This window comes from Mya arenaria, chromosome 11, assembly GCF_026914265.1.
Source record: "Mya arenaria isolate MELC-2E11 chromosome 11, ASM2691426v1".
Lineage (NCBI taxonomy): Eukaryota > Metazoa > Mollusca > Bivalvia > Myida > Myidae > Mya > Mya arenaria.
The window spans coordinates 43,671,672-43,696,476 of NC_069132.1; the positions used below are offsets into that span (position 1 = coordinate 43,671,672).

Genomic DNA, 24,805 nt, shown 5'->3' on the forward strand with positions numbered 1-24,805 from the left:
ACTTGTTTTTTTTCAATGTACTATTAAGAGTTCAAAATATCTACCTCTATTGCTAAAGTCCTTTTGGCCTTGTAATTAAGCATCGGAATTCTATATTTTTCCTGACTTTACCGGCGTGGGTTTGCAACCACTAAAACCAATATACTTTTGTTTACTAAAACTGTATCTTTTTCTGCAAATTTGATTTCATAGAGTAAAATAATGATTAAATAAGTGTTTTCAGATGCATTACCGGAAAAACCATTTTTTGGTTCAAAACATGAGCGAGTCCCTTTAAGAAGTTTAAATAACTCGCCGTGTTTTCGTAATGCTGGTTTTGAAAGACAATGTTCTAAATCCTACACTATTTTCGCTCAAACTTGTTCATTCAATTATATTGATCACAATTTTCATTCTAGGCTTTAATTATGTGGTTTGACAAATGTGCATAAAATGTAAAGATCGCGTGTGCTATTCGTTCTGTGGATAAATATACAAACATGCATGTGAGGTGAACATTGAGTGTGTTAAGCTGAACTATAACGTTATTAAAACGTAAAATGTTGCCTACGGAAAAAGAGGAAGTATTAACTGTGACCTACAGCAGCGTCGGCGATGTTGTCATGTGCAATGGTGTCCATTGCCATAACGACTATGAGCGCGCTACCGAGCGCAGCCCTTTGCTTCCGGGACTGTCTACGGTGAAATGCCGGCCCGCAGATGCATCGACATCGACATCGACGGACGAGGCGGATGACGGCTCAAACGACTCTCGTGGGTCGGGGCTGCGGTCCCTCACGCGATCGCAGATTATCATTCTGGCGATGACGGCCGTTTCCGACCTGCTTGTCTTCCTGAGTATCTCCATAATGGCGCCATTCTTCCCGGAAGAGGTCAGAAACTAGTACGAACTATTTTGCAATGCTATACTGTATGCATGGTTAACTGTAATCATGATGTGAGCTTTACACAAACTATACTTTCAGGTGATTTAGGACTTCTATAAGTAACCCCCCCCCCCCCCCCCCGAAATCCGTGTATTGTACACAATTTCTGTGTATTGATATACATCTTTATTTCTTTGTGCTATCTAATAGATCCCCGTTCTGAGTATCCTGCTGTGCAGTTCAAAAGTTTTATTATAGTAATGGACAATGCATCTTGTTTTTAGTTATTATTGCTTTTTTTCAAATAATAATAGTAGTACGATTATAATGCTTTCGAATAAGAATTAATGTCTATATATAATAACCCATTAATATTCTGTAACCCTTATGCTTCACAATTTGGATATAACAATGTTGAAATGCATTTAAAGAGGATTTAAATATGTATGTCATATAACTATTTCAAAAACTTATCACTCTTATTTGACTTTTATGTAATTCTAATCGGTTTAATTAATAAAACCATTAGCTATGATTATTGTTTATACGTATAAGTGAGGCAATTCGATGATCTTCTCTATGGTATCAACTCTAAATGGCCCTAATGCCAATAAGCAAATACACAGGAAATTGGGCCCCTGTGGGACACCAGTGCAATAAACAGACAACAATTTATACAACTATATGTTTCGTCATCAGCAGTATTGTAGTGGATGATAATCTCTTAATGACTAATTAAAGGTCAAATTCCCTCATTCGGTACACGCATTCAAAAATAACGCAGCCCACATACATACTTGTGTTACTTTAACCGTGTTTATTTTCTGCAATTCGATATCATAGAATTTTCATTCGAGGCTTTTATCTGTTTATTATGCGGTTTGACAAAAGTGCATACAATGTAAATATCGCGTATACTTATCATTCTGTGGATATATACATACAAACATGCATGTGAGGTAAACATTCAGTTTTAAGCTAAAATATAACGTTATTAAAACGTAAAATGTTGCCTACGGAAAAAGAGGAAGTATTAACTGTGACCTACAGCAGCATCGGGGAGGTTGTCATGTGCAATGGTGTCCATTGTCATAACGATAATGAGCGCGCTACCGAGCGGAGCCCTCCGCTTCCGGGACCGGCTACGGTGAAATGCCGGCCCGCAGATGCATCGATATCAACGGACAAGGCGGATGACGGCTCAAACGACTCCCGTGGGTCGGGGCTGCGGTCCCTTACGCGACCGCAGATTATTATTCTGGCGATGGCGGCTGTTTCCGACCTGCTTGTCTTCATGAGTATCTCTATAATCGCGCCATTCTTCCCGGAAGAGGTCAGAAACTAGTACGAACTATTTTGTAATAACATGATATATGCATGGTAATGGCTTTACCGTACAATGTTACCTTAAATGTTATCATGATGTAAGCTTTACACAAGTTATAGTTTCAGGTCATTCAGGACTTAAATGCCTAGTTTAACCTATAAGTGACCCCCCCCCCCCCCGAAATCCGGGTATTGTACACAACTTATGTGCATTGATCTTACTATTTATTGCCTAGTTCTGTCTATCAGATCTCCGATCTGAGTGTCATGCTGTGCAGTTCTTAAGGTTTTATTATTGAAATGGACAATGCATCTTGTTTTTAGTGTTGTTTTTTAAATAATAATAATAATAATAATAATAATAATAATAATAATAATAATAATAATAATGATAATAATAATAATAGTAATAATAATAATAATAATAATAATAATAATAATAATAATAGTAATAATAATAATCGTATAATTATATACCTTTAGAAAAAGGTAGGTAGGTTATGTCATATATAATAGCCCATTTATATGCTTTAACCATGATGCTTTGGATATAACAAACCCCATGACTGTATTTTGACAAATCTTTTCGGTTGTTAGGGACATCGAAAGTTGCGCCCTTAAGCTGTGCGCCCCTCTTATGCCAAACCCTGTGCATATAAAAAGTATCTGGTTGAAATTGCCAGAGGCATAGCTACATAAAGGCATGGTAGGCCTGGGCCTACAACTTTTTAGAAAAAAGACAAATTTAAATAATCCTAAAATGCAGTAAAATAGCTACTTAAACATTTTTAACATTGTAATCATTGGTAGTATAATTAAGTGCGTGTAATGTGCACATAAAAGTCCCCAAACTCACATAGAACCATCGGGCCTACAAGTTGTTTAAACATTATATATTTTACAACGATTGAGAAGAAAGCTATGATAGTTTTTACTAAATCACTCTCGTTGGCACGATGTTGCGCGAGACTGTTGTCTCGTGTTGTGGGGGAAACCGGAGTACCCTGAGAAAACCCATGTGTCCGGCTTTGTGACCACTAACCAAACTCACATATGCGTCCAGGCCTGGAATAAAACCCGGGTCGCCTTGGTGAGAAGCTAGTACGCTAACCACTGCACTAACCGGACAACCTACAAGTTGTTTAGGCCTAGCTATGCCCCTGAATTTGCTGTAACAATGTATACTTTTCTGTATAGCATATCACATCATTACTATTTACAGTACAGATGATAATATACTTACAAATATATACATTGTCTACATAACAATAATACCACTAAACCACACTCCCGGTTAAGTGTATATAGGTCGAGGTAGTGGTGTGTAAGCTTTTGTATACTCGCACTTGGGCCTTGCCCATTCGGCGAGTGCTCCGATAAGATTGTTAGTCTTTTTATGTTCTGGGGCATAGTGCACAGACAGAATGAAACCCTGATTAGAGCTATCCTGGTTCTTTAGCGTGCACCAGTGTATAGCACTGTCACACGGGACCCCTATTTAACGTACCTCCCGAAAGAGATTAGTATTTGTTAACTGGTGCGGCGGGGAATCCAACCTGCGATCCCTGGATTGACGGTCAACTGTGCTACCACTAGACCACGGACCCGCCACGAGGTCGAGGTATGAATACCTGTCCATAAATTATTTATTTCCGACTATCACTATTGGTTCTTGGATTTGTGTGGACCAAGGCCAAACAAGGATTTTTTTTTGATTTTTTTTCTGTCCATACTTTTACTTGGTGTTCGCACTAATGTGTGGGCCAATGCCAATCGAAGATCTACCCCATTACCTTTAACTCCATTTAATGTAGGGCAGGGGCGGCTCCAGAATTTGACATAAGACGGGGCGTAACTTAGGGGACGTAACCTTTTGAGTTGCGCCACTCCCCCAGAACCATGTTTTCTGGATTAAGATGTTGGTAGGAGGTTTGTGGGTACTCTCCCAAGATAATTGTAACAATTTCGAGTCCGAAATGGTGGAAATATTCTTTTTCTCCTATATTTACATCAAAGGTAAACTTGGACGATTGGACGCTCCCCACTCACCCCTGGTTTCGCTAGTGATTAAAACACTTTTTATAGTGCACATTTTGTCGGTCTACGTGACTTGGTACAGTCGTCTATTTTTCATAGATCGATGTGCCATATGCACATGCGCGCAGTAAATATGATTGATATTTGAGACAACGGTTGTCTGGTGAATGTTTCAGCTTACGTCACGAACCATAACTTAAAAAATATATGTAAACACCTTTCAAATGGTATTGACAACTGTCGCGATACTCGGAGTACGAGGGTTCAAAACCCAGGCTGAAGAAATAGCCACGCAAAGTATAATTATAAGACATAAACAAAACACGTCTGTGATGTCCAAAATCTAATATACGAGTGCGCGGATTCCTCGTGCACGAGTGAAAGGTTAAGATTAACGGATATAGAAAAATAAAGTGAAAATGAAAGTGAAAGAATAATGAAAACCAGACGTAAAGTGAAAGTGAGTGAAAGGGGTTAAGTTCTACTATAACTATGTTGAATAATATTAGACACATATAGACAAACATACAATGACAAACACATAAACAAATGACCCTGCGACACAACTATTCAATCAAATTATTAATGTGACAATATTCATTTCACGTTTATTCCTTTAGTATTTACTTTATAATATTCAGCCAATTCAGTGCCAAAATGTGCAATCTTTAGTTGATCATTTTGAATAAAAAAACTTAACAAGGTCAAAAATGCTGTAATAAGCAAACATACCTAGCTAATCCTTATAATTTAAATATCAGTAATTTGTTGATTTGAAACGAAAAGTACAATAAATTGTCATGTACCTGTGCTTTTTCCATTTTTGTACAAACATCAATCCATTGTATTTGCACCTGCAAAGAAGTATTAACTAATGTATTCCCTTTGTTCTTTAGCTTTCTTTCAGTTTTCTTTATTTCAGGTTCGTGGGTAGCATAACAAAATATTCTTTGCATAACATCTTTCGTCTAGGTTTCATTTAAATTTAGTTCTTCTCTTGCAACATTCCAGTAAAGCTCGCTAAGATATTCTTTTCTTGTTGGCTACGGTTGGTATTCAATAATGGTCTTAGTTGGATCTAAGAACGATGTAGTGGACCTATATATTGAATGGAATCATGATATTGATCTTAATTGGATCTAAGAACGATGTAGCTAATCGGATTGCATGGTATAAATATTGGACCTATATATTGAATGGAATCATGATATTGACCTTAATTGAATCTAAGAACGATGTAGCTAATCGGATTGCGTGGTATAAATATTGGACCTATATATTGAATGGAATCATGATATTGACCTTAATTGGATCTAAGAACGATGTAGCTAATCGGATTTCGTGGTATAAATATTGGACCTATATATTGAATGGAATCATGATATTGACCTTAATTGGATCTAAGAACGATGTAGCTAATCGGATTTCGTGATATGAATAACGGATATATACAGTGAATGGAGTCAATATTCCAAAGCATTGACTTAAGTTACATATTGAATACCATCCCTAATGTACTCCATCCATGTATTCTCTATATTTATCACAGCAAATAATGAAATGTTATAAGAAAAATACCACGAGATATTAAATTGTTGCAATTATTTAAATGGACGCATTTATCAATGTATTTCAGGCGCTTGCCAAGGGAGTGAGTGACACGTTGTCCGGTTGGATTTTCGGAACATCTCCGTTCGTTCAATTTCTTGTCGCACCCTTTATAGGAAAACTGGTAATTCGTCATACGCTTTTAGACTTAAGTGCATTGAATTTATCTTGGCAAAAAAATGACACGGAATAAGAGGCATAAATCGTAAAAAAATGCTACGAAACTGCCGGTGTAAGGCATTTCTTCTTATTGTTTCCTCAGGAAATTGTTCTGTTTTTAGCAATGTAATGACCATACTCTATCATGCCAGTGTCTTCGAGATTTCTATAAAATCATATCGTGCCACTACCTCCTATTATTAAATTGTTGTCTAACCGTTTTGTTATTGCTATGGAATTTTACTGGAAACATTACTGAAAACAAAAATTACCCAAATGCCTTTAATGTAAATAATCTTCTTCAAATTTTTGATTATGAAAATGCGTCAAACTTATCAAGATCCACTTTGTCTATTTATGTTTATTTTGTTTAAGATGCCGCATACTGGTTTGAAGTTTATGTACCTAGCCGGGGTGTTTCTGTTTAGTGGCTGTACAATTCTCTTCGGGTAAGTTGTCGCTTGTCCACATCATCATCATCATCATCATCATTATTCTTTGCAGCATCAGAAGCAGCACCAGAAGCAGCAGCAGAAGCAGTAGCAGCACCACCACCATCACCACCACCAACACCACCAACCCATTATCATCATCATCATTATCATCATCATCATCATCATCATCATCATCATCACCACGATTATCATCATCATCATTATCCCCTTTCATCATTCAACGGCCTCGCTGTCGTCTGTCCTTTACCTGATAATATTTCTAAAGTGTCTTTAAACTTCTAAAACAAAATGTATATTTGTACATGCTTCTCTTTAAAGTACATATGTTCTTCAAAGGTTCATTTTTCCTTGACCTAGCAAAAACCTTCTCTATGGTAATAAAAGAATCCCGAATGTTCTATTTGCGTGACTTATAAATATACGTGCTAAAATGGTTAGCCCCCTATATTTGAAATGGTTATTACTGCGCCATAAAGAGTCATTATGCCATACAGTAAAATGGTATTTAATGACAGGAATGTTCTTAGATAATGTTCTCGAAAGAGGACGCAAATAATATAATAGAAGTAATGGAAAATTTTATTAAATTCAGTAAGGTTCCACGTAAATTGTAGGTACAGGCGAACCCCGTTGGCTCGAAAATGCTTGGCTCGATTTCTTCGTTGGCTCGAATTTGCTTGGCTCGATTTCCTCGTTAGCTCGAACTTGATGTAAAGGACCGATTTCTTTCTACTGAATGTAAGCATTCCCGCATGGCTCAAATTTCCCGAGGCTCGAGGCTCGAGGTATTTCGCCGGTCATTTTGAGTTCGAGCAAACGAGGTTTAACTGTATAAAACGGGGCCTTCAATTTCTCGCTTCGCCAGAAATCAAGCGTTTATAGCGCAAGGCAGTGTGGGAAGTCCACACGCTCATTTCCGTACAGTTCATCGCTGTTTACAATACATATTAATAGGGTCATCTTATTAGCGATCGTATGACAACATCTCGTGTGATCAAGAATTTAAATTTATAATTAAGTGACTGTCACAATTTAATTGCAAAAAAGATATACACTTGGCCTAAGCTGAATAATACACCCTTTATTTTCGAAAAAGAAAGTAAAACTACTTAGAAAGATTAATTCGAAAAAGCGATTGTACGATACGTCTGATGATAAAAGACCCATTAAGTTTGGTAAAGTGAACTACAATCTATAAAACCAGCTTCATGTAATCAGTAAAGGTCCTGTTGGTGTTTTTTTTGCTTTAAACGTACATTGAACTTCTTAATCAATCTACTCATTGAACGCTTTATTTCATGAGCGTCACATGATGCAATGTATATACGTCCGGGTTCCGAGAACTTCAAAAACTGTAGTTTCATTATTTTTTTCTCAATTAAACGGTAAATAAACAATTTTGAAGATTCTAGTTACTGATTTATGCATTATTTAAGCATTCGTAATTGAACGGATATTGGCCATCGAGTGTGCTTTCCTGTCTTTTATATGATTATATTAAAATAAGTTATATATAAACATGGTTTGATTTCGTAATTTACAGTTAAAAGTTAAAGAAAAAAAAGTTAAAGAAGAAAATTTAATGCAACTCGGTTGATTTAAGCATACAATATTGCCATTTTTTTAACAGTTTCAAAAATTTGGGGTGGTGGTGTTGGTGGTGGTGATGGTGGTGGTGCTGCTACTGCTTCTGCTGCTGCAAAAATGCTGCTGCTGCTGCTGATGATGATGATTATGATGATGATGATGGCAAATTGTTTACTTTATATTATGTTGTATATAGTATATACAACAATAATATAAAGTAAACAAAAAGCAAATTGGTCAGACAAAAGCTTTGAACAAAGTTAGTTTCGTCCTCCCTATTTAGAACATACAATATTGAATCACTGTCTTTCTACAACAGCGTGCTCAATCGTCACGAAACTTGGTTTTAAAGAGGTTAAGTCAAATATTATGTTGGCAATTCAGTTATTTTCACTCATTTTTATAAACAAATACCAAACGGCAACTAGCAGATAATCCCGTTACTAACTTTTCGACAAAAAAGAGCATATCCTCACATGCTTAAATATTTATGGACAATCGATCTTAATATGATTCTTTTTATGATAATTTATCATTGTCACAAGCTTTATCTCGATGTAAGAGTCCAATATTTTTTGCTTGGTTTCGTTCTGTCTTAGCTTCTCTTGATTCAGTTGAATACTTGCCATGTCTGTTGAAGAACTTTCAACATCATACTCTATACGGAATAATGATATATTTGTCGAGAGGAAATTCCATCAATTCAGAGTCCCTTGGTAATTATGATGATTATTCTGTCGTCTTGATCGACTTTCTGTCGCCAAGGAGTGAGATATGGAGCCTTCCCATAACTTTTAAAAAAAACATCAGCTAATGTTGTTTAAACTTCTTTCCCTGACAAGTCAATGGATTGGTGGCGTCTGGCGTCAAACTCTTAAGATCAAATTTAGAGAAGTCATACTCCCGACGGGTTAGTAAAAACGAAACCTGCTTCATTCTTGTATAAATACTCCTTTGATACCCAAACTCCGTTCTTTCTTCTCCAACCAAATTTTACCAATGTCCGTTTACAGTGGCCTAGCCGAAGCATCGAAAATGGCTGAAGTCATTTTAGGTGTCATAGTCTTGGTGTCGCTTGCAGCGACATCGGCATCGTCGTCGTATTTCCAAAACGTCAACCTAAGTCATTAGTAAAACAACGTATTCAAATTAAGCTTGGTAAAAAAACGTTGCTAGAGACAAATAGCACTTGTGTTGCAAGGAATATAACACTGGTTTTAATAATTATCATGTTATACCCCTATTTGGCTGAAAACCAACAGCGATAGTCTTTCTTCCGCTGCGCTCTACTTTACTGACGGATTAAGCGTGATCTTTTTTAGATGCTAAATGGACTATATATCTTGTTAAATGTAGTCCTGGAACTTAACTTAAGGTATACGATAGACAAATATATGACCTTTTGAGGCCTGGAAAGTGGTGACCCTATATTATTTTGGTTTCATCACAGATGGTTTTATGAACAGCAATAGAAAGCGTAAGAAATAGACAGGCAATCATATGGCGAACAAAAGTTTTTGGCTTAGACAGCAAAAAACGGAAGTAGCACCTCCTACCAATTTCAAGTGGAGGAAGAGCAAAAAAGCAATTTACATTAAATATATGTATAGTATACATTCGGTAAATTAGTTTTCATATTGGTAATCAGCAAGTTATGCGCTTTCAAATGATAGCTTAATTCCATGGGCCACCAGGCATCTTAACTCAGCAGATGGTTAATGGAGCTGTCAAAGGGCCAGACTATTGATGGGTCGGATTTCTTAAGCAATATTTTCTTACGAAAAACGTCTGGATCGTCCATTAAATGAGTCAATTTATTGCTGTTATAACAATTCCTTTACGGTTGTTTTGTCAGCCCATTTTATCGTTGGTACCTAACCCATTGCATCGTTCTATGATAACCCTTTTATCGTTGCAATGATAGGCCTTTCATCCTTGCTATGATAGCCCATCATAATCCCTTGTTAATTATAGCCGTTTTATTGTACTAACGATAATCATTTTATGTGTATAAGTCTAGCACTTTAAATAATCGTTACTATGATAGCCTTTTCGTCATGATAATCATACAATGCCCTTTCATTGTTGTTATGATCACACTGACAGCCATTTCATTGTTGTTTTCAGTTTACTGGAATATGTTCCAACGGACAATGGGTCGGGCGTGTTTATCACGCTGGCCTTCTGTCTCCAGGCTGTCCGGTCGGTAGGGAGCGCGAGCACCTCTACTGCCTCCTTCACCCTCCTCCTCACGCACTTTCCTGACAACGTCTCCATGGCATTCGTACGTTCACATAGGTGGTTGTATTAATCATAGATGGAGCATAGTTCTTGAATTTTATTTACTGTATAATTATCATTTTCCAATCATTATTCAATCGTACCATCTCGGACTGATATTGCCATCTATTCACGTATTGTCTCTTGAAAGTTCGCTTATCCGGTTAGCGCAGTGGTTTGCGCACTCGCTTCTCACCAAGGCGACCCGGTTGAGTTTGGTTAGTGGTCACAAAGCCGGACAAGTGGGTTTTCTCCGGGTACTCTGGTTTCCCCCCACAACACAAGACCACACTATCGCGCAACATCGTGGCAACGAGAGTGACTTAGTATAAGCTATCATAGCTTTCTTCACAATCGTTGTAAAATATATAACGTTTAAACTGAAGTTCGACTATTATTCAGAACAAATTTAGAAAAATGAATCATGTTTATTACAATCCTGGATAGAAGTTTTTACATAATAATATCAACAATATTTATTTAAACATAATGTACTATTTGGATCAAATATGCAGTTAAATGCTAATTAGAAAAGTCTGGGTGCATGTTTGATGTAAGCAACCACTAAACGCATTAGAATGGTAAAACCTCAACTAGTCGATTAACTTTTAGAATGTATTTCAGGGCTTTTGTGAAGTGTTTGTTGGATTGGGTCTGGTATCTGGTCCTGGTCTCGGTGGTCTACTGTACGGGGTACGTGAACAAAACGACAAATATTCACGTTTACAGGGTTATGGTGTCGTGATTTAGGAGCAGTTGTTATCTATTGGGGTATAGATTACCTAAGAGTACTCGTTGACTTTTGATTTAAGATTAGATATCGTAATGAACTTCGGATGTAAAAACAAATCAGTTTGACCGTGTTTAATGCCCACAATGTATTTTTGTAGATTTGGATGTAACACGTGATAAAAACGTCTTAAGACAGTTCAGTTAAAACATGACTTATGTTCCTCCATGTACTTTTGTAGATTTGGATGTAACACATTATAAAATCATCTTAAGACAAGCCAGTTTTAACGTGACTTATGTTCCGCATGTACTTTTGTTGATTTGGATGTAACAATTAACAAAAACATCTAAAGGCAGTCCAGTCTAAACGTGACTCTTTGCAGCGTTTGATGTAAACATAAAAATGAAATCATCTTGTTTTATGTCAGGGACATTTTTTACCGTGTCGGTAAATTGCTTATTGTCCTCCTGTCGTGTTTCTTGATGAAGTTGTAAACATGCGATACTGTATTTTATTTCAGGCTGGCGGGTTTGTTTTGCCGTTTTTCACCATTGGAGCCCTAGCTCTGTTGTGTCTTCCAGTGATAGCTTGTGTTGCGCCCTTTCCCAAACACGGTGAGACATAGCGTTGACGGCCTACGGTTTTGGTGGAAACGATTTAATAGCTCTCAAACATTCGACAACAGCTCTTGTTTCTTCTCAGGCTGTATGCCGTGTAAACGAAAATGTATACAGGGGCGCTTCCAGGATTGTACGTTAGAAGGGCGTAACTTAGAGGCGTAAGCTTTTGACTTGCGCCCCTCGTTTAGAATGGAAGTTTACTTGGTTTTAAGCATCGGCAAGGGGGCTTGGGGGAACTCTCTTAGGAAGAAAGAATTTCTAGTCCGAAATGGTACATTTTGGCCGTATTTTTTCTCCTCTATCGTAATCAAAAGTAAACTAAGACGAATTTTAGGGGGTGCACGCCAAAATGCATTGATATTCTCCCTTAAATGCAGCCTTTGCTCTTTCTTGCTTATGACTAGGAAGTAACAGTCTTTCATAACACGAACGTCAACCAACCGTACTTTAAATTGTCTTTCACAACTAAGTTGTCATTCCTCACTACATTATAAATAACACGAACACCAATATACCGTACCTTAAAATGTTTTCCTTAGCGTAGTTGTCTTTCTTCACTACATTATAAATAACACGAAAACCAATCTACCGTACTTTAAAATGTCTTCCTTGGCGAAGTTGTCTTTCTTCACTACTTTATAAATAACACGAACATCAATCTACCGTACTATAAAATGTCTTTCCAAGCGCAGTTGTCTTTCTTCGTTAAATTATAAATAACACGAACATCAACCTTCTATACTTCATAATGTCTCCCAAGCGAAGTTGTCTTTTTTCACTACATTAAAAATTACACGAAAATTAATCTACCGTACTTTAAAATGTATTCCTTAGCGAAGTTGTCTTTCTTCACTACTCTATAAATAACACGAAAATCAATCTACCGTACTTTAAAATGTCTTCCTTAGCGAAGTTGTCTTTCTTCACTACATTATAAACAAGAAAGACCATTGATGCAAAGCATCAAAGGGCGCCGTTTAATAGTTTATGCATTTGTTATATGTTGAAAAACAAGGAATGTCAAGGCCAACAAACATATTACAATGCATCGAACCGCATCCATGAAATTCTCAAAATATTTGTAGTATTCTGCTTAACAACATAGGCTAAAGCATTGAAATTGAAGAGTTTCAAGTTGAACATTTCATTAGGGATGTGGTACATTAATGAACACGACAGAATTAGGGTGCTTGTGCACTGTACTTTTTGTCATTGCCACCTATCCATATACCAAGTTTTATTTCAATACCATGAGTATTTTGAAAGTAATGCTCTGGTCAAGAAAAAGAGGCAAAGAACAATTATTCTGTAATTAGCTGAAATACAGCTATAGTCATTGTGCACTGCACTTCCTCTTGTTGTGCTTTACCATTGAATGATGTTTAATGAAATTCCAAAAAGTAGTCTTCTTGTTATGCTACGGACAGGAAAAGGAACAAAGGGAATAACTCTTGCAATTCGCTGAAATAGAGTTATTGTTCTTGTACACTGCAGTTCTAATCATTTAGGGGGAGGGGGCAAAGTCACCATGCTGGAATGACAACTTGAAGGGAAGAATAAGTTTCTTGATTATATGGGGAATTCATCATGAAGAAGTGACATGAAATAACCACTTTTGTAGTACTTTAATAAACATTATCATTTCGTATGAGTTACAAACATAAATAGAACATAATTATTGAACTGTTATATAAAAAGAGAACATTGTTTACTAGATGAAATGCATTTATAACATAACATGCCTAGGTTTTAGCTGTTTAATAATACTAAAATGTATGAAATTGGACAAATTGCATAAAAACTGGTCAATGGAGTTATAATGTTAACTTCTCCATTTACATGGTAAAGAAGAGTTGAAAATGGATGTTTTTAGTTCATAGTGATATTAACACAAAATAGCATGTGTCTTATAGGACAATGGCAAATTTTTCAAATATGATAAAAATAATGCATACAAACTGAATATGTATCAGACTATGCATGAAAGAATTAATACTGTTTTCATTTTTCACAAAGGTTTTGAAATACAACAATGCACATATAAGCATAAATAGGCCAAATATGCACAAAATAATAGTTAACAATGTGTGAAAGTGATACTGAACACTTAAAATAATTTCTTTGTGCATTAAATAAATATATACCAGAAAAGCAATACTAAATCAAGTCCAAAATGTATAATAACATGAAGAACACCCCTTTATGAATATCTTCATAACAAATCAGAGTACATGTAAACAATAATCATTTATATAATTAGTATCAAATGTGTCTACTTTAAAGTGTGTTTTCATTTGCATTAAATTAATATATACCAGAAAAGCAATTATAAAAATCCTTAAATGTATAAGAAACTGAAGACAACAAAGAATAACACCCATTTATGAATATCTCCAAAACAAATCAGAGGTCACCTAAACAATAATCATTCATACAATTAGTATCAAATGTGTCTAGTTTTTGTGTGTCTGTTCATTATCTTTAAATGAGCATCTTTAAAGTGAAACTCTTTTTGAAATCAATACATATAACAGGGCTTCCATTAAGAATTTGAAACTGGAAGTATAAACTTCCTGTCCATCAATTTTGGAAGTTTTACACTGAAATGTGGAAGTTAAAATCTCCCGAATACAATATCTTTTTCCACTATTTTTCAATTAGAATCTTAAAAATCAAGTAATTTGTAACTTTAACTTGCTAAATACAAAGACTTATAATAAATCATTTTATCTTAAGACTGATTGAAATTGTGACCATACAAGTAATATTGACACGAGGTTTGAATATTTTGAACTTCCAAGCTTTCTACTTTGGTGGTTTTCTTCAAAATTATGGAACTTTTTGTACTTCCTAGAAATCAATTTTGAAAGCTTTAACCCATTTCTAAGGAGTAATATACTTCCAAACTTCCTTTAATGGAAGCCCTGCATATAATTGTATTTATAACACACATCAAATTGACTGATAAAACAATAACTACTTACTAAATAATGCATTTACTGAAATATTGTTTACTGATTTATAACAAGCTTGTGACTCTGTTTATAATAGCAGAAAGCATGACAAATATTCAATGATTGGTGATTGCTAAAAGATTTACTGTGGTCTTCTATAGTATCACAAGGCAGAAATACCATGTTTTTGTTCATTCTTATTAGCGAATTGAACTCAAAATCCTTCATTAGAAACATTGTTGTTGACATCTATTAACCCATTTTGAAAAATCAAAACAATAATATTAATTGCGATAAGTCTTGTTTGGGAGTAAGAGTGCATCTTTAAAAAATAGTGTGTGTTTTTTTCACTTGATATGAAACATGTACCAATTCAATTTGACAAATGAGACAAAAAATTTAAGTTAGGAAATAGAAGTAGTAATTGTACATAATACAAAACAACAAGAAAATTGACAAAGCTCAATATTACAGGAAATCTATTTGAAAACAAAAATCATTAAAGGCCATAATTAATGAAACTTAATTAAGCTATTTAAGTAATACACACTTTAATAAAAGCTTTCACCGACAACATAGTTATTATCAAGGTACACTATGGGACTTTTATCCAAATTTTGAAGATATTTTACCGTGAATTAAAAAAGTTATTTAAGTTTCATTACACCCAACCCCAAACTCCAAGGGCTACAAAGAGCGACAAGTAAATATTTTGTCTATATCTGATTTTTGTTTCACATTATCAGAGCTTATAACATAAACACAACAGTTTCTGGTGAAATAAACTTCAGTTAACAGAAAACATAAGTTCAACCGAACAGCATTATTGATACACATGCAAAAAATTATTTTGATTAATCTTGTGAGTCTTCTGAACAGAGCAGTAATTCGATGTTTGAAAATATAAAGCAGTTTTATAAATTCATAAAAAATAATTAATAATAAGACAACCTGCTGTTATCATTCTAAATATCTTCTATGATGTCTAATGAACAATTTAAAAGACAATTTATGATAGTTTACCGTTCAATTTTGAAGAAAATATACATAATGTCATGTAACCATACATTTTTATAGCTAATAAAATGCTTAAAAATCAACCCTTTTCTTGTAAAAATTGATAAAGCTTTATTGGACTTATTCATAAAATGTAATCATTTAAATAAATGAATTTTACGTATGATACTAACTCAGAATTCAGATTTTAAAACAATAATTGTACTTTCAAATTAAAATATGTAAAGAAACAAGAACACTATGTACATGTAGGCGGCAATGCCCCTCCAAAAATGTCAGAGTGAAAGTTCTCAACTAATTTGTCTTTTTAATATTATAACATGTAAACAGTCTCTGTAGGTAATCAATTTCTATTTGTTTTGTTTTGGCAATGGTATTCTTACATTTAGAATTTTTCACGATAAGTCTTCACTCCTCAACATTTGAAGTTTGGTCTGTTCCCATGTGTTTGTACTTGTAGTGTGTGCACAGATGATAAATACTCAATGCTGAGTCAATGCTGATTTGGTTTTTATGCCCCTTCAGGTTCTTTACCAATCTAGAATGTTTAGTGCTGTAAAGGAAAAAAAGTACTTTAAAAGCCTTTCTAACTTATTAGTATTGATAATAATACTGCCATACATATACAAAATAAAATATAAAATATAAACAGTTATTAACAATATTTCTCGACATTATTTAAAAAAACAACAACAAGCTGATACATACATGTAGATAATATATAAAGAAAATTACTAAATTTATCAATAAAATTCATCAACATCATCATCATCATCATCATCATCATAATCATCACCACCACCACCACCACCACCTGATTATTAAATACAGTGAGTTTATAAAACAACAAACACCAACTCAAATATGTTTTATATGAAATACTCACATCATCTCTATCTGATGTGACTGCCTTGTGGATGACATGGATGTCAAATCTGTCTCAATGATCTAACATAGTATTTAATGCAGGCTGGAATTCTTCATAACCCCAATTTGTTGACTTAGTAATATTCAGTCATTTTCCTACCTGAAAGAAATTAGACTTCTGATTTTCAACCGGCAGAAACTACAACTGTGAAAGACTAATGCACATGTATCAATTATACATTCTGCACTAATATCCGTTTTAGCCAAGAGTAAGTTGGTAAGCACAAATGTGTAGTTGTTGTGCATATGGTTGATAATGATTCACACCAGTACAGGGTTTTAACGAGACCTACACCAAGCGAATGAATGTCGCTAGTGTCAAAGCTGTCGTGGCTTCCAGCCCGAAACCATGTACGTCTTTTCTTACAGGTTTATTTTGAAAATATGCAGTTTGTAAACAAATAATGGATATGTTCATGTATTATGGTATGTTAAAAATAGGTCACATACCAAAACACATCATTTTTAAACAAAATTTTAAGTCTAATATTTTTCGAAGATAAAACAATCAAATAAAAGATTACATACTCATATCATATACATAAATAATGTGCATAAGTACATTTAAAAATAGAAAACATGTACATAATGCACCAGTCAATTGTAATCATGGCCCCCCAGGTCCGGGGATATGCCGGGGATAGCCAGGGAAACGGGCTGTGTTTTTACCTTTCAGGTGGCCCTGCAGTGCCGGGTGAATGCGGTGGTTTTGTCTTCGAGCAAAATATAGCGGGGAATATGCCTTACCTATGCTCCCTGGGGTGCGGGGGCATATGGCAGGGATTTGACCATCAGTTCGTCCTCGCAGGACGAGGATTTTACCTGGGATTGGCTGGAAAGTCAAAGTAACCACGCCCCACCACCGCATTCACCCGGCACTGCGGGGACACCTCGAAGGTAAAAGCACGGTCCTTTTCCCCCGCTATCCCCGGTAAACCCCCAACCCCCGGGGGCGTGGTTACAATTGACTGGTGCATAAGTAGATGTAACATGTATATTTATAATAATATATAATTATAGTACATGTATGTAAAAATATTAACACGCTGTCTTAACATTTAGCAAATAAAAATGATTTAAGAATTTCAAAGATAAATTAAAAAACAAATATTTTTGAACACATCAACGTACAAAACTACTCAAAGATACTTACATAGATAGCCCTTTGATACAAATATCCCAGTTCCATGCCGATTGTTGACATTCTTTTTTTCGACAGAAAATCTTCTCTTACGCGTATAATTCACTTATAATCCATGTTTTACTGTAATGACTCAAATTGTTAGGTATATCGTAATCAACTGTCAGTGTGCACTTTTAGTGTTTACTTATTTTAAACGTATATTCATGATAAAATCATCACCCGAGTTTCCAACATCCGGTATGTGTTACAACTCGGGGACAATCGTAATAAAATTTTACTAAAGTCACCTTCAACACATTAACAAATAAAGTTAGGTGAACATTTAATTCCAATATCGATTAGATTAAAGAAAAAAGATTACCTCATGGTTAATCAATGCAGTAAACATAACAAAACAACATAAAACATAATTATTCCCATTCACATAATTACCGGTCCACACATTTTACATTTACGGCACATGATATTTCAGATATTTCAGGTAACCAATCGGAAAACGTAAACGAATCGGGAACAGTTATTAAACTTATTTGTCGTTCTTCCGAAATAATGTTTTGATAAACCTCGTTTCCGCAAAACACCCTACGCTCGGGTCGGAATGAACCTATCTTACACTCTCGGCCATGGAAGATACTTATAATCTAGTGCCAAACTATCAAGTGCGGTATAATATAAGAAATAGTACAGAACTCTTCGGACCTCCTGATATTATAGTAACCTCATAGTCAGCCCACAACAATTGAACCTCAACCTTTGGCTTCGGTCAGTTTAAAATTTGTTGTCTGACTTGTCAATCACTATAGTGCAAGGAGGGCCTCGGTGGACTATAATATGTTTTAAATAACGAAATATCATTGTTTTAAGGAGATTTCATTTGTTTCAGAAGGGAGTATATCTAAAGACGTAAAGCAGTCCCAGGGGTCGTACACGCAAATTGTTTGCAATGCCAATGGCATCATTATAAGTCTGACCATCATTTCAAGCACGGTCATGTGGTCTATCCTCGACCCGACACTGGAACCGTTTTTAAGGAAGGTAAGTCTATATTCTGCACTCGGCACTGGAACCGTACTTGGGGAAAATAAGTAGAATATCATAGAGCCGACATTATAGGCATATTTAACATTCAAGACTGGAACCGTATTTGAGGGAAGAAGCTGAACATGTAAGATCCGACACTGGAACCGTATTTGAGGGAAGAAGCTGAACATGTAAGATCCGACACTGGAACCGTATTTGAGGGAAGAAGCTGAACATGTAAGATCCGACACTGGAACCGTATTTGAGGGAAGAAGCTGAACATGTAAGATCCGACACTGGAACCGTATTTGAGGGAAGAAGCTGAACATGTAAGATCCGACACTGGAACCGTATTTGAGGGAAGAAGCTGAATATGTAAGATCCGACACTGGAACCGTATTTAAAGAAAAAAACATTGCGCATGTAAGGCTCGACACTGGAACAGTATTTAAGGAAAGTAAGTAGAACATCCTAGACCCGATAATGGAACCATATTTAAGGAAGTTAAACATCATAGATCTGACACTGGAACAGTATTTAAGGAATTAAGTAGAGTTGAACATCTTAGACCCGACACTGGAACCGTATTTAAGAAAGGTAAGTATATATATCCAAGACGAATGGAGCCCTTTTTGACGATAGTAGGTAGGAAACACTTGACTAAACAATGAAACCGGTTTTATGAAAGGAATATAATTAGGCAAACTTTTTTTGAATCATTATTTAAGCATTTCATTCAAGAACACATGCTTCTGGCTAATCAAGTTTGATTGTGTGACCACTTAACAGCAGTTTTGCAAATAATCAGGAAGACTGTTGGACCCGACAGGTATGTGAAAGTTGATGGCTATAAAGTATTCCCATGATTCTGTCGAACAGGTGTCTATGATTCATCCGTCCCATATGTCCAGATTGTCTATAACCATTAATATAATATACAGGTAGTATATGTACCGACCGAGCCTATCTTTTTCAGTTCCATCTGTCACCGGAAATAGTAGGGGTGTTGTTTTTAGTTATGGCAGCAGTATACGCCGCCTCCTCGCCGCTCTGGGGATGGCTGTCTGACAAAATAGTGAGTAGATATCACCAACATGCAATTGTTTAAAACCGTTTAAATGTTCGGATTGGTCAAATATATCCAAAATGTTTGATTGGTCAACTTTTATCTAATCATAAATACATGTAGTAACCAATCAAATCGTTTGAATATGTCACTTAGCCAATAGATAACCTGCAAATAATTATTGAAACTTTAAACAAATGACTGCAGTCGTATTTTTTCAAAAGTAAATATGCATTTTGAATATGAAATATTTTATTAAAGTTTTAATAACTTTATTGTTCTTTTTCCTAATTTAAAAGTTAAAAATAGTATACATTTTTATTTCAATTGAAAAACGGGCTAAACTTTGTGACTGAGTAACTTGATTTTGAACATCATCTTTTTAGGGCAGTGATAGTGTAATGCAAATGAAAATCACCACGGAGATGGAATGGAGTTCGCCAAAAGGCATTGTACATTTTTTTCCAAACATTCATTAGTTCAAATCTTCTACGACGGGAACACCTCCTATTCTAGAATACAAATTTCTCGAAGGGACATGCCCCGCCCCTCATTGGCGGAAAGTTCTATAAGAACACTTATGATTTTGATAACGCGTCGTTCAAGTTCGATTTGAATTTCAGACAGACAAACGTCCACTACCTATAATAGGTTTCATGACAGCGTGCTGCGGATCATTGTTAATAGGTCCATCCCCGCTTCTTGGTCTGGACGCAAACTACAGGTATAAAAAACTATGGTAACCGCAGAACAAGCCTAATAAATAATAAAATGCTATTAGTAGGTACACATTTCAGTATACAATATACTAACATGTTTATGTCTCATTATCACTTGTAATGTTAAATCCCAGCAATATCATATGCACACTGTTTGAAAATCTGAATGCAAATTTGTATTGTGTATACATATACAAGCTGTACCTATAACGCCAGCTCATCAATATTAACTCATCTTCACTCCACACAAAATACAACTCATCATTGTCGTCTTTCTTCAGTGAGTTGTGGCTAGTGATACTGTCGCTTGTGATTCTCGGTGCGTCATCCAGTCTTTGTTCAGTGCCAACATTTGACATGTTTCTCATGACAGCCCAGTAAGTAGGACGTCACTATTGTTACATTCTGACGTCAGCATATTTAGTTGTTAACTCGATATGATATTATGGACTTCGGAAATTACAAAAGTTAATTTTGTTTTACACTTCAAACCATTTTCTTACCCAAGTTTTGAAAGGATTGTTATTGAACCGTAATAATTTAGGATACATTTGCAGGGTAGAGATAACTTTTTCACCCGTACAAATTACTCGCCCACCCTGTTAAATCATTGTTTAGCAATGACATTATGATTATGTTTCATGCAAGATTTTGCTTCATAACGAAAACTATATTTTTTTTCTGAAAGTGAGCAATAAAGCAGCAATATTAAAATTGCACGAGATTGCGCTATATTTCTGCCAGCTGGGAATAAGCGATTTCAACCACTTAACAAAATTGAAAATGCTTCACCTAAAATACTCGTTTAAACAGAGCAACCTCTTCATTTTTATACAAATGCAATGAGAAGTCCTGGTTGTCTGTAAATGAGTATTTGTTTGTTGTTATCTTATTTTTGTGAGCTGTTTTTTTTCAGAGAGCAAGGTTTGGAAGACAACACAATGACATACAGCCTAGTTGCTGGGGTATGGATGTCCATGTACTCGCTCGGGTAAGCGAAATACAGCTAAGTAGCTGGTGTAAGGATGCCCATGTTTTGCTCGGGTAACAAAGCATAGTAATTAGTTGTTGTATGTATGTCTTAGGTAAGCGATTTACAGCTGGTGTATGAATGTCCATGTTGTCGTTTGGGTAACATAGCATATAAGCTGTTATTAGTGAAACATAGCGCAGTCTACGCCACTTATAGAGCCCCGCCATTCGGTCTTTTATCAGTGTTTTATTGAGAGTTAAGTTTCTCAAAACACTTCGACAAACCTTTTCACAAAACCGCCGCCTGATGGAGCACTGTCAAAACATTATTTTTAAAACAGGTTTGTCGGAAGTGTTTGAGGAAACTTATCACCTAATCTAACTCCGGTAATAAAACGAAGGCGAGGCTCTTTAAGCGGCATAGACTTACCTTTGTTTTATCTAAAATGGTGAAGAAAAATAAGAAAAGGAAAAGTTATCTTTGTTTTAAGTATTCGTTGGAAGCAAAATGCTCCCTTCCGACGTAGCATTTATGACGTACTTTATCACGTGGTATACACACACTGGCTACTTGGATGTCCATTTGTTCGCTTAGATAAGCGAATAACAGCTTAATGGCTGGTGTACGGGTGTCTATGTACTTTCTCGGGTAACATAGCTTAGAAGCTTATACATAGGTGTCAATGTACTCACACGGTTAGCATAGCTTAGTGGCTGGAGGATGGTTGTCCATGTACTTGGCTTAAATGTCTTTGGCGTTTACCCTGTGCCATTAAACCGGGTTTATGTTTAAACCTTTTGCTACTGAGCTTGTTTCTGTATGTTTTCGCGAAAATATTAGCAACATCACTCGGGTAACATAACTTTATGACTGGTGTATGCATGTCCTTGTTCTCGCTCAGGTAACAAAGCTTAGTGGCTGGTGGTTGTATGTCCTTGTACTTAGTCTGGTAACTCAGCTAACTGGCTGGTTTATGGTTTGATTTTTACATCTTAAAATACATGATAATGAAGTTATAAATGGATTGCGTTTGTAAAATTTATTTCTCTCTGTAAATATCAAAAATATTTCTTTTATCTTTTGATTAATTTTCGCATACGGTCGCAAACTAGGCCCCAAAATCTCAAACAAACTCTTATTACAGGATAAAATCGGCGCACTGTTTTCGTTGGTTTCGGTTGTTAAGGTGTAATAGTCTCTTTTTTAACAGTTTTGTGTCAGTTTAAAGAAGTTTTACTAAGTAAGATTTTCAAAATGAACTATTATTGATGTTGCATGATCTAGCTGATATAAAATTATTAAATGAGATAAGACACAAAAGCGTGTTACGCTTAAGATATTTCGAGAAATAGGAACCCATACTTGTGTGTTTGTGTTAATTTAGGGATTTCATCGGGCCGTCAGTGGGCGGTTTCCTCCTGGACACAGTGGGTTTTCCCGAGATGACAACTTTCTCAGCGGGCCTAAGTCTGCTGATGGTTTGTATTGAGATAGAAACATCATTACTTACATGGAGTAAAATATAAATGATTTGGTCATTGCGCAAAAATTGTCATATAATTCAGGGACTATATAAGCAATCAGCGTAAGACATAATATCTAAATATCAGGAAATTCAGTTAAATATTTTGCCGGTAAGTTTTTAACTAAAATATGGTTTTGAATTGCAAATTGAAATAAATCTAGTCCAACATTTTTCAGAATTTTTTTTTTAATTTTTTAAATCTGAAAATATACGGATATGTGTCATATGGCATTGTTCACGGTTGAACATCACTTACACAATACAACTTACACAATACAAACAAAAGGATTAAACCATCAAAGGATCGCGGAGATACCTAAAGGCTAATGTTAAACTGTTCAGTCTATGTATTTCATGTGTTTTTAACGCGTTTTTGTTGTGCTATATTCGATGTTTAAATAGCTGGGAGAAATTTTAAATTGAAATACGTATTGCTTTACAATTATTTTTTCAGGCGATCATTCTGGCGCTGCAGTACGCGTGTGATCACGGGAGGTGTTGTAGGTGCTGCAAGAACATACAGCTCAAGGAGGTCTTTAGTTATCATACTTTTGACAATAGCGAATGTACAAGACTACCAACTTGATGCCAGTTTTGAAAATAGCGAAAAAACAAGACTTCTAACACGATAACAGTTTTGAAAATAGCATTTTTTCAAGAATGCGTCTGAACTATGGGAACTGGAACAAAAAGGGCATGCAACAAGAAATCGGACGATTGGTGATTGAATCGGAATAAATTAGTTTCAAACTGAGATCCGAAGGACAGAAGGAGAGAAACTATTACTCTATAATTTTAATATTTTTTATCAATGAACGCTTTAATGTTAGATACAGTTTGATACTTTTAAATAAAGTTATATAATTTTGAATGTTCTAATATAAATAAATAATAATTTGGAATTGTAAATTTTGTTGAAAAAATGTTGGAACAGTGTGAACGTGAAAAAATGAAATTACAAAACAGTTTCAATAAAAGTGCAAGTCTTACTAAAGTAGTTTTCCTCGTGAAATAAAAAAAAAATAGTATCAGTGTTTTAAATAACATGATAGGTGACATACTTAAATTAGGAAAATGACATAAGATAGGAAATGACTTAAGATGTTTTATGAATACCGGCCCTGCTCAATAATTTAGGACAGAGATAGTAGTGGTATTTTAGGTTGAAAATAAGGTTTAGCGTTTGCGTGAAACATAAACACGTTCAGTAATATGTTTGAACATGTAAGTCCTCTGAGCCTTTTCTTTCTTGAGTCATTGATGTATTCTTCATTATGTCAACATCTCTGAGAATATTTTTAACTGGTAAAAGGGTCTCTCCCTCAGTGTATATTATGCTTTAAGCATGGTATTTATACATAACGAAACTAGTTTGTGGCATTGTGTCTCGTTAAAATGTTTGTTACTGGTCTTATTCCTGTATATTTACAATGTCCATGACACATGGATAAACTCCGAAAGATTATCGAACAGATAAAAAGAAACATTAAATACAATTTTAATGTCATGGCAATATATTTACTTTACTCTTAATACATGAACATATTAACATGTTTATGATGTTCCATAACTTATAAAGTCTCGCATACGGTTTCAACTTCGCGTAAAGTTTCGCGAATTTTAACTAGATAGCAATATGAATATCGCGAAAATTATGTGGTTAACACGAAACAATTCGGAAAACGTCACAGGTTATCTTATGGCAGTCAAATGCCACCATAAAAAGGCTCTGACGAAGGCCTATGTACATTTATATTTTAGGAGTTACTGTTGCTCGCTGCAGTCATGG

General features: G+C 35.3%; 1 protein-coding gene across 4 annotated transcripts; it reads left to right on the forward strand.

Annotated features, from left to right (window-relative positions):
- Positions 1–319: 319 nt before the first annotated feature.
- Positions 320–24,353, forward strand: LOC128207186 (MFS-type transporter SLC18B1-like). Of its 4 annotated transcripts, none has more exons than XM_052909970.1 (13): positions 320–872; positions 5,866–5,961; positions 6,372–6,445; positions 10,166–10,322; positions 10,943–11,011; positions 11,572–11,665; positions 18,600–18,748; positions 19,710–19,808; positions 20,423–20,523; positions 20,800–20,895; positions 21,435–21,509; positions 22,876–22,969; positions 23,471–24,353. In XM_052909970.1, the coding sequence occupies exons 1-13, from the start codon at positions 540–542 to the stop codon at positions 23,600–23,602; spliced, it is 1,569 nt and encodes a 522-aa protein (XP_052765930.1). In that variant the 5' UTR covers positions 320–539; the 3' UTR covers positions 23,603–24,353. The 4 variants fall into 4 exon arrangements, with proteins under 4 accessions (XP_052765930.1, XP_052765929.1, XP_052765931.1 ...); XM_052909969.1 differs by having other exon boundaries at positions 18,597–18,748; positions 23,471–24,349; XM_052909971.1 differs by lacking the exon at positions 320–872 and adding an exon at positions 1,714–2,199 and having other exon boundaries at positions 18,597–18,748; positions 23,471–24,346.
- The last annotated feature ends 452 nt before the right edge of the window (positions 24,354–24,805 follow it).

What these genes read in the sequence shown, in the direction of transcription:
- LOC128207186 (XM_052909969.1), top strand. Translation starts at nt 540, where the DNA reads ATGTTGCCTACGGAAAAAGAGGAAGTATTAACTGTGACCTACAGCAGC. An exon ending in GATGGCTGTCTGACAAAATA is followed by an intron (nt 19,809 to 20,422) that starts GTGAGTAGATAT and finishes TTTGAATTTCAG; the next exon opens with ACAGACAAACGTCCACTACC. An exon ending in ATGTCCATGTACTCGCTCGG is followed by an intron (nt 21,510 to 22,875) that starts GTAAGCGAAATA and finishes GTGTTAATTTAG; the next exon opens with GGATTTCATCGGGCCGTCAG.